At 42.0% G+C, this 10,732-nt stretch overlaps 1 protein-coding gene across 1 annotated transcript; it reads left to right on the top strand.

Moving 5' to 3' along the window:
- The first annotated feature begins 110 nt into the window (after positions 1–110).
- On the top strand, positions 111–10,505 carry LOC128458231 (cytochrome P450 2K1). Its single transcript, XM_053443000.1, has 10 exons — positions 111–877; positions 989–1,151; positions 2,914–3,063; positions 3,850–4,010; positions 5,895–6,074; positions 6,152–6,293; positions 6,374–6,558; positions 6,672–6,813; positions 6,920–7,136; positions 9,526–10,505. The coding sequence occupies exons 1-9, from the start codon at positions 680–682 to the stop codon at positions 7,105–7,107; spliced, it is 1,509 nt and encodes a 502-aa protein (XP_053298975.1). The 5' UTR covers positions 111–679; the 3' UTR covers positions 7,108–7,136; positions 9,526–10,505.
- Positions 10,506–10,732: the final 227 nt, after the last annotated feature.

Here is a 10,732-nt window from a genome sequence, read left to right as displayed (position 1 = left end):
ATCATGATTTCATCAGCTGTCAAATTCTTTTTTTCCTCATGAGTTGATCGTCAAGGCTGCACACTCGTGGAAGTGACGTGAACAACAGTGGAGTGAATAAGTCAAGTTTAACCTGCTCCTGACTGGTTCAGGTTACGCTGGAAACATGCGAGCTGTAAAAGAGTATATTGAAGAGATGGAAGGCTTAAATACATTTGTGTCTGATTAACCAGTGACGGCTAATTTTTAACATGCAGCAGGCTTCCTTTGGAGAGGCTGCCGTTTAGTTTAAGTCTTCAGGATGGTGTGTGGTCACAACAGCAACCTTAATTTGGAGTATTTAGAAATAATATTTAAAAAAGAACATCCATTAAAACTAATCATTGCTTCTACCCCTTCACAGGGTTGAAGAGGTGTGAGTGGTGGAAACGGTGAGGGGACAACCACACAGAGGGTCATTCCTCATGTTTCCATTGTATTCATCCACATTTTATAGGTGTCGCTGTGTTGCTGCACTTTCCGACCGCTAATCAGCAGGAGTGATCTTATGTAAATATTTGCCATCATGACAAAGTCTCTTTTGAGGGCAGGGTGTTGATAAGTCATGGTTCTGTCACGCCTCTTCACCAGTAGCATCTTGAACTCTGTGATGAAAGTTGCTGTGTGAGAAGGGTTAAGTCAAGACTCCTCCATTGGAATCATGTTTGAAGATCTTCTCCAGTCCTCTGCTTCATCCTCTCTGCTGGGGGCCATTGTGCTTCTGCTGCTCCTCTACCTTTGGTCCTCCAGCCTGAGCTCCCCTACAAACCAGAGGGAGCTTCCAGGACCTAAACCTCTTCCCCTGCTTGGCAACCTGCTCCAGGTGGATCTCAAGGAGCTCGACAGCTCTCTTTTTCATGTGAGAAACGTCTTATATCTGATTCCTGGGGACATTTATTTATTCTGGCAGTTATATTACTTCTAATCTAATGCTGTGGGTCTCATTGTTTTACCTGTCTTGATGTTTTAGCTGTCCAAACAGTACGGACCAGTGTTCACAGTCTACTTTGGGCTGAAGAAGGTGGTGGTTCTGGCCGGATACAGGACAGTCAAAGAGGCGCTGGTCAACCATGCTGAGGAGTTTGGAGACAGAATGATCACCCCAATATTCCATGATTTTAGCAAAGAAAATGGTGAGAGAGAAACGTTTGGACTTCTGTCTTTGTCTATGTTAACATTATAAACATAACGTTATCTATAGAGCACTTATCTAAACTAGCTTACTAAGTGCTTCACAAAATAAATGCCAATAAAAAAAATTAGCTATTGCAATCATTCCCAAAGTGTGGGCCTCGGCCCCCTGGTCGCAGAAAGGAGTCAAATGAGGACCTGTCGCATGACCAGAGGACAATCCCCGAGCCTGTGTGTGTGCGCCGTGCACTGCGATGCTAGTTAACTAAAGATACTAAACATGGACAATATTTATCCAAGCCTCAAGCATCTTTTAAAAGTACGCCAAGAGAGCATCGGAGCCAGCTACGCAGCAACATCAGCCCTCTCACCGGGTGAGTTACATATAGGTAACTTCTTGATATATAGATAGTGGGAGAGCGTGTCCTAGGGAATGGAGCGGGTGTTCTGCAACAAGAAGGTTGCCGGTTCGAATCCCACTCTTTCCCATCTGCATGCCTAAGTGTCCTTGGCAAGATACTGAACCCCTAAATGGCTCCTCATAAATGATGAGTGTTCTAAAAATGTAAGTCACTTTGGACGAAAGCGTCAGCTAAATGACATGTAATGTAATATGGGTATCTCAAGATAAACTGCTCAAGGGGGGGGCTGAAACGCCTTATGTATATTTGCTTATGCCTAAAATTCGTTTGACTTCTCCCGGATATCCTTGTCGTGGTCTGTTATACAAACAGTAAGAAGATATTTTTAATGCCAAAACTTTGTGATATAAAAAAGAACATGACAACTCAAAAGCATACTCCAAAGGAAAGCTGCCATTAATGAGTATAAAAATTGACTGCAAAAAAGGCTGAAGCCACCATGGCATTAGTTATTGCTGGACACAGTTCCATGCTGGCATGTGATCACATTGGGGAAGCATGTAAAGCTGCTTTCTCAGACTCCACTGCTGCTACTCACTTCAAAATGCACAGGACAAAGTGGGGGGTTGTGATAAGGTACTTTCGTGATACCAAAGACACAATTGTCTCATCATTTCTGGGGCTTGTTGAGTTGGAGGGAGGAGATGCCAGATCTATAGCCCGAGTTGTTGTGGCTTTCCTGGAGAAGTGTTGCCTCAAAAAAGATAAACTCCTCGGGATAGGGACTGACAATGCTTCCGTTATGACGGGGATTAACAATGGGTTCCATAATGTGACGAAGGAGGAGTATGAAGTATTTGTAGTAGTTCTTGGTACGGGAGACTTATAACTGATTTTCAGTGTCTCCAATGCGCAGGGAGGCCTACAAGGCCATATATGAGACCATTGTGGTGGAAAAATAACTAAGGATAGTGGAAAATGACTAAGTGTGGTTGTATTTGTATTTGTATTTCAATGGCAAACCCCAAAAAACAAGACTCAACAGTAGAACGCTAGCATGTATTTGTTAACATATTTACTCACTTTTTGTCTCTCCCACATCTTTATTCCTCTCTCCTGAAGCGTCCATTACAATAGGCAAATTGGGCGATGACGTCATTTAGCGACTTTTAGTTGGCAACACTGGTTTTACCTACAAACAATGGACAGGGGTGACAACAAAGCAGAAGTAATGATATGCGTGTTGTTTTTGATGATGAACAACTCATAATTTTTATCAGTTTTCAAGCGAAATCCAAAGAATTGAAACTAACGCTGATTAAAACACTTTTGTCCCTAGAGCTGTAGAAGAGCAAACATTATCTCTTTGGGTTGAACCTTTCTGTTTTCTTTGCTTTCACAGGAATACTATTCACCAACGGCGACACGTGGAAAGAGATGAGGCGCTTTGCTCTGTCCACACTGAGAGATTTGGGGATGGGGAAGAGGAGCACTGAAGGACAAATCATTGAGGAATGTGACAACCTGATTGAAGAATTCAAAAAGCACAAAGGTACATTTTCTACAGTTGTAGGGAGCCCCCCCGAGGGTCAGGTAGGAGACAAATATTAACTGTGCTGGATTTCCTCACTGTGGGCATGGCCTTTGCAATCCTATCCAACGGATAAATTGGAGCTGCGAAAAATTACAAAAACACAACAATATTTTAGTAATAGGCTCTCATTTGATATATGCTCTTTTTTATTGTTTTAGTGTCTTCAGTTCAGTCCCCCTGAAGCCTCGAGACGGCGTCGGGGTTTCCCAATCATTTTAGAGTACAAAATCCTAAATCAATTCCTATTTGCTGTAAATAAAAGGGGGAGAGCTCCGTCCTGGGGCTAATCTGCAACAACCAATTAAAGAGCATTCTCAGGTCCCGTGGTTGCCAAAAATGTAAAGGATTAGTTCACCCAAAACTGAAAATTCACTCATCTACTCACCACTATGCCAATGTGGGTGAAGTGTTGGAGACAACAAAACACTTCTGGAGACTCAGGGCTGAACTTTGTTAGAGCAGAATCTCCACACCCAAGTAAATACACTGTTTTATATATATGTTCACAGGCGCTTACGGGCTAACAGAAGCATTTTACGAGTGAAATATTATTATACAATTAAATTATGTTTACCATTTTTATACAAGGTATTTTGTCTCCGGATGCTTGAGGGCTGGGCGCCCTAGGTCCCCGATGACCAGCCGCCACTGGTACAATATTATTGTGTCAGGGCTACATTTATCCTTTTCAGTTTGCTGCAGTTGCTTGAATAATTAACACCTTGTGTCTGACTCTTCTCTCAGGTAAAGCCTTCAACAACAGCCGGACAATCGCTTATGCATCTACGAATATCATATCAGCTTTGGTATTTGGGAAGAGGTTTGAATACAGCGACCCTGAACTCCATACTACTGTGGAAAGAAGCCATGAGTCCTTCTATCTAGCAGGAACAAAGTCCATCCAGGTACTGCTACTTATAGATTTGACCTTTATTTTAACATCCCTGTGCATATTTTGTCTTTTTTTCAAAATAACCAATTTAAATTTTCTTAGAATATCTAGTTAACAACTAACAACCATGGGTCTTTTTGAGTTGTTGAATATACATTTTCAGAATCAGAATTATTTTTATTGTAATGTATCATTGCACATACAGGAAATTGCCTTGGTGTGGTTGTTGCACTGTACAAACAATATAAAAACAACAATATAGAACAACAATATATACAGTAATAGAGTAGAGCCTCTGGAATAGGTGGTGACCGGGATGGGCAGGATCAGCAATGATCTTGCCTGCTCTCTTACTGGTCCTGGAGTGGGACAGATCTATGAGAGCCGGCAGGTCACAGCCGATGACCTTCTCAGCTGACCGAATGATCCGCTGCAGTCTGCCCTTGCCCTTGGCAGTGGAGGCAGCAAACCAGACGGTTATAGATGAGGTGAGGATGGACTCAATGATGGCTGTGTAGAACTCAACCATCACTTTCCGCGGCATGTTGAATTTCCTCAGTTGCCGCAGGAAGAACATCCTCTGCTGGGCCTTCTTGATGATGGAGGTGATGTTCTCCGCCAACCTCAGGTCCTGTGCGATGATCGTCCCCAGGAATCTGAAAGACTCCACTGTTTTAACTGGGAAGTCGCACATGATGAGGGGAGCTGTTTGGGCTGGGCTCCTCCTGAAGTCTGCTACCATCTCTACAGTTTTTTAAAGCGTTCAGCTCCAGGTAGTTCTGGCTGCACCAGGAAGCCAGGCTGTTAACTTCCTCTCTGTAGGCGGCCTCGTCCCCATTGGAGATGAGTCCAATATGGGTTGTGTCGACGGCAAACTTCAGGAGTTTGACAGAGGGACGGCTGGAGGTGCAGTTGTTGGTGTAGAGGGAGAAGAGGAGAGGAGAGAGCACACAACCTTGTGGGGCTCCAGTGCTGATGGTCCGGGTCTCAGAGACAAGCTTGCCCAGCCTCACGCGCTGCTTCCTGTTGGTCAGGAAGTTAGTGATCCACCTGCAGGTGGGCTCAGGCACGCTCAGCTGTGTCAGCTTGTCCCGGAGAAGAGCTGGGGCTGTGTGCTCATAGACGGATTTCACATTCCTCCCCATTCAGCTGATCTGCTTAGAATACTACCTGGCTCACAATGTCCATCAAAATGAATCGTACCAAATGGTTCCAATTGAACAATATAGTTTATCACCTTTTAAAGGGATAGTTCCCCCCGAAACTTTTCATTATTATTATCTACTCGCCACGATGCCGATGGAGTGGTGGCAGAAGAGAGGAGCCATTAAAAGTTCCCCTTGGGAAACATCTTGGGATCTTATCACTAATCAATTTTGAATTCATTTCCCATAAATTCGTAACAATTTCAATTGAAACTAATAAAGTAGCAGTTAAAAAATTTTTTTGTTTGTGACGGTCCTTTACAAGTCTGGGACTCAGTTGCAGAAAAGAAGCACGGGAGACAGCAAGATAAAGTATAAAAATAAAACTTTACTTAAATAGTCCATTCAGGGATAAGGCAAAATCCAAAGTCCTAAATCCAGGCAGAGTCAAAAAGCAGGTAGTCAAAAACACGGAGGAAATAGCTGGAGAGCATGAACACACGACGGCGACAATGACAATCTGGCAGAGGGGGGGGGAACACGGGGTACAAATAGGGAGTGCTTAATGACAAACAAGGTACAGGTGTGTGGGGAAACCAACAGGAGGTAAAGCTAGACACAAGACACAAGAACCCGGACAACAAAATAAAACAGGAAGTGAATACAAACAAACAGACTGAACAGATGTTACATTGTCATTACTCTTATAACTGTCGTGTCAAGTTACGTTTTTTTTTTTGGTGTTATTGCAGATATACAATGCATTTCCTTGGCTGGGCCCTTGTCTTAAAAACTGGCGAGTTCTGATGAAGAATGTAGAAGATGGTGAGGAGAGCCTGAGGAAGATGATAGCAGAGCGGAAGGAAAAGCTTAACCCAGAGATGTGCAGCTGCTTTATCGATGCATTTCTTAGCCGCAAGCAGAACCTGGAGGTGAGGAGCCCAACTCCTTTGAATCCACTTCTAAAGTGATAATCTGACTAATCAATAAGTGATCAATCCCTCTATAGGAGTCTGGAATAAAGGATTCATTCTACCACGATGACAACCTGCTCTACAGTGTATCAAATTTGTTTGGCGCTGGGACTGATACCATGGCAACTACAATTCATTGGAGCCTGCTTTTAATGGCCAAGTACCCTCATGTTCAAGGTGAACAATACATCCACAGGCTTGTGTCAGTTTAATCTTAACTAAAGTAGCGTCGTAATATCAGTTTCACGTGCATCCAGACAAAGTCCAGGAGGAGCTGAGCAGGGTGATCGGAGGCCGTCAGGCTCGAGGGGAGGACAGGAAGAACCTGCCGTACACCGACGCTGTCATCCATGAGATTCAGAGAAAGGCCAACATTCTCCCCATGGCCCTCCCTCACAAAACCAGCCGAGACGTCACCTTCCAGGGCTACTTTATCAAAGAGGTCAGTAACTGACATCCGGCCACACATTTTTGCAGGATTCTTTTTCTTCCATTTGTGAAAACTCTGAAACTGGTACTTTGGTTCTGACGCCTGATTTATTTTGTTGACTGCAGGGAACCACCGTGTTTCCTCTTCTGACCTCTGTTCTGAATGACGAGAGCGAATGGGCGAGCCCGCACACTTTCAACCCTTCTCACTTCCTAGATGCGGAGGGGAAATTTACCAAGAGAGATGCCTTCATGGCCTTTTCTGCAGGTATAACAGCATTGCTGTCAGTAGTCTTCTCTGTAGTGTTGACAGACATTTCATGATGTTCCCACACGATCGGGATCAGCTCATCTGCAGCTCTTCGTTCTCGCAGGTCGCAGAATGTGCCTTGGAGAGAGTCTGGCCAGAATGGGGCTCTTCCTTATCTTCACCTCCCTCCTCCAGCACTTCCGTTTCACTCCTCCACCAGGAGTTACAGAGGATGATCTGGATCTGATGCCGACTGTGGGCTTCACCCTCAGCCCTCCCCCCCACGAGCTGTGTGCTGTCAGCCGCCAGTGAGGGAGACAGCTGGGGCCTGTTTTACAAAAGTAATGCAACACACCCAGGACATCACTTTGTAACCTATTGTCATGATAAGCTCGACCATAAAAGTTGTGTACTGACTCAGCAAATCTGTGGTTTGCCTTTCCTGCTACAAGCGGGTTCATGTTAAAGAGGCTGATGTGATTATTTCAATCATTATAGAAATTAAATCACATTTCACTAGATTCATTAGATGCAGATTTGAAGTTGGATCTGCATCAAATATCACACTCATCAGTCACTTAAACATTATTTTTATTTCTCATTTATTAAATCTATTTTCTCTCATTTTGATCTTAATCTAATTCCTGTATTTTGTTCCTCAGATCATTTGATTATAGCCTAGCCCACAAGCCATGGTAATATACTTTCCTTGAAGGATAAGGACAGATGGTCTCACCATGTTAAAACCCTATGAGACGAATAGTGATTTGTGAATATGGGCTATACAAATAAAAATTTGATTGAATTTGATTGATTGATCTAAGTACAGCCACGGACACAAGGGCAAGGAATAGTTGAAGCTTACAGACCTTGTTAGTGTAGCTGGTTGGTAAACTTGAGCCTCTTGGTTCTAATGTTCTTGAATTTTACATATTGTCATACTTCATTATTAATGTTGAAAATTACATGAATTCTGTCACTTGGCCATCATCAGATTTACAACTACTGCTTCTCCTATGACTGATTAAAGGTATTAAAGGTTATTGACCTCATTGAATCTTAAAAAATGAAGACTGAATGTGCTCTGGTTGGCAGAGGGCCGACACCTGCAGGGCAGTAATTCTCGATTTGGACAGAATTTAACTCAAAGTGTTTATTAGCACTCCCGTCATTACATTTTTCCTACACATAGTACTGTCCAATCACTGTCTATGGATGTGTTACTATAGCCCTCATAGAATAACCCTGACTTCCAAGCAATGGTGGAAAGACACCTTTTCTTCCAGGGTGAAGACTGTAGTCGGGAAGAACTTGTGCCCTTTCCACAGGTACAAAAACTTCTGTTCGGGGTCAAAAAGCTTTAGATTCTGTGAACTCAATCAAATTATTACAAAATCTGTATTTGTAAATCAATCTTTCCATACCTATAAAATAAAGCTGCACAAGTCTGTACATGTGTAGAAAAGATGTATATTAGCGACAATAAACCAAATCTGTGAACTAATAATATAAGAGGAGAGGTTATGCAAAAACATGCAAAAATAAATGGTGTTTTCTAAATCTCAATGTAGAAGACACAAAAAACATTGTAAAATTCAAGTTCTCACATTTTGTGTGACATTGACATTAAAAATGTAAATCCTGACCAGTCATTCTTCTCAACCAGAGGTAGATGTGTCGAGAACTCTCCCAAAGACTTTTTGCGATTGTGTTGACTTAACGTTGCATCTTTGAAAGGGTCAGTGTGTAAAGGTCGTGTTTATATTTGAAGTTGAGGCAGGACACTTGGACAAGAGCTGTATATTCTGTTACAATGTCCATGAACAATTGAGGGTGGTATGTTGATGTGTGTGTCTTTAACTGCAAATTTAAAAGGTTAATCTGGTTCTTCAGTTAGCATTTGCTTGTGTGTTTTCTGTTTGAGGGGATAAGAGCTGGGGCTGTGTGCTCATAGACGGATTTCACATTCCTCCCCATTCAGCTGATCTGCTTAGAATACTACCTGGCTCACAATGTCAATCAAAATGAATCGTACCAAATGGTTCCAATTGAACAATATAGTTTATCACCTTTTAAAGGGATAGTTCCCCCCGAAACTTTTCATTATTATTATCTACTCGCCACGATGCCGATGGAGTGGTGGCAGAAGAGAGGAGCCATTAAAAGTTCCCCTTGGGAAACATCTTGGGATCTTATCACTAATCAATTTTGAATTCATTTCCCATAAATTCGTAACAATTTCAATTGAAACTAATAAAGTAGCAGTTAAAAATTTTTTTTGTTTGTGACGGTCCTTTACAAGTCTGGGACTCAGTTGCAGAAAAGAAGCACGGGAGACAGCAAGATAAAGTATAAAAATAAAACTTTACTTAAATAGTCCATTCAGGGATAAGGCAAAATCCAAAGTCCTAAATCCAGGCAGAGTCAAAAAGCAGGTAGTCAAAAACACGGAGGAAATAGCTGGAGAGCATGAACACACGACGGCGACAATGACAATCTGGCAGAGGGGGGGGGGAACACAGGGTACAAATAGGGAGTGCTTAATGACAAACAAGGTACAGGTGTGTGGGGAAACCAACAGGAGGTAAAGCTAGACACAAGACACAAGAACCCGGACAACAAAATAAAACAGGAAGTGAATACAAACAAACAGACTGAACAGATGTTACATTGTCATTACTCTTATAACTGTCGTGTCAAGTTACGTTTTTTTTTTTGGTGTTATTGCAGATATACAATGCATTTCCTTGGCTGGGCCCTTGTCTTAAAAACTGGCGAGTTCTGATGAAGAATGTAGAAGATGGTGAGGAGAGCCTGAGGAAGATGATAGCAGAGCGGAAGGAAAAGCTTAACCCAGAGATGTGCAGCTGCTTTATCGATGCATTTCTTAGCGTGAACTAATAATATAAGAGGAGAGGTTATGCAAAAACATGCAAAAATAAATGGTGTTTTCTAAATCTCAATGTAGAAGACACAAAAAACATTGTAAAATTCAAGTTCTCACATTTTGTGTGACATTGACATTAAAAATGTAAATCCTGACCAGTCATTCTTCTCAACCAGAGGTAGATGTGTCGAGAACTCTCCCAAAGACTTTTTGCGATTGTGTTGACTTAACGTTGCATCTTTGAAAGGGTCAGTGTGTAAAGGTCGTGTTTATATTTGAAGTTGAGGCAGGACACTTGGACAAGAGCTGTATATTCTGTTACAATGTCCATGAACAATTGAGGGTGGTATGTTGATGTGTGTGTCTTTAACTGCAAATTTAAAAGGTTAATCTGGTTCTTCAGTTAGCATTTGCTTGTGTGTTTTCTGTTTGAGGGGCACTGTGAGGGTTGTAGATGGGAAAGAATTCCAAAGAGTGTTTTGGATTTTCCATATTGAGATTTATTTTATTACCTCTGGAAAACAGGTTATGTTTCCCCGGCTGTCCGTCTGTTTCATGATTGTGCAAAAACTACTACACCGGTTTTCTTGAAGCCAAGTGGAAGGGTTATATGGGCCAAGGACAAAATCTTTTCTAAATTATTTTTGGGTTTTATTAACTTTAATTTAATTGTGGGGGCAGATCCAAGACTTTCTTTAATAAATAATGATTTAATAATTATTAATAGTTAGCTAAGTTGGGATTGGTCTAATACAATTTTTACTAATCAATGTTTCCCGTGGTTCTAGTCAATAAAGGAATCGAGGCAGGCTTGTTGATAAAATCCTTCTCCAATGCGTATACATTATAAAACCCAAGTACCCACAAGATGTAGATTCTGCTCACACACACAGGTACACAAACAAGATGGAGAGGAGAAGGAGGAGGAGGAGGAGGAAAGAAATGTGCAAATAGAGAGAAAGAAGGAGAGGCTGTTATTTATTGGTCACTTCTGTGGTAAAGTTATCATATATAACGTGCAAAGTTCAGGGGCGGTTCTGGCTAATTGGA

The sequence above is a fragment of the Pleuronectes platessa genome, chromosome 16 (genome assembly GCF_947347685.1).
Source record: "Pleuronectes platessa chromosome 16, fPlePla1.1, whole genome shotgun sequence".
NCBI lineage: Eukaryota > Metazoa > Chordata > Actinopteri > Pleuronectiformes > Pleuronectidae > Pleuronectes > Pleuronectes platessa.
Note: the sequence above shows the minus strand (reverse complement) of the source record. Positions and strands in the feature narration are given on the sequence as shown.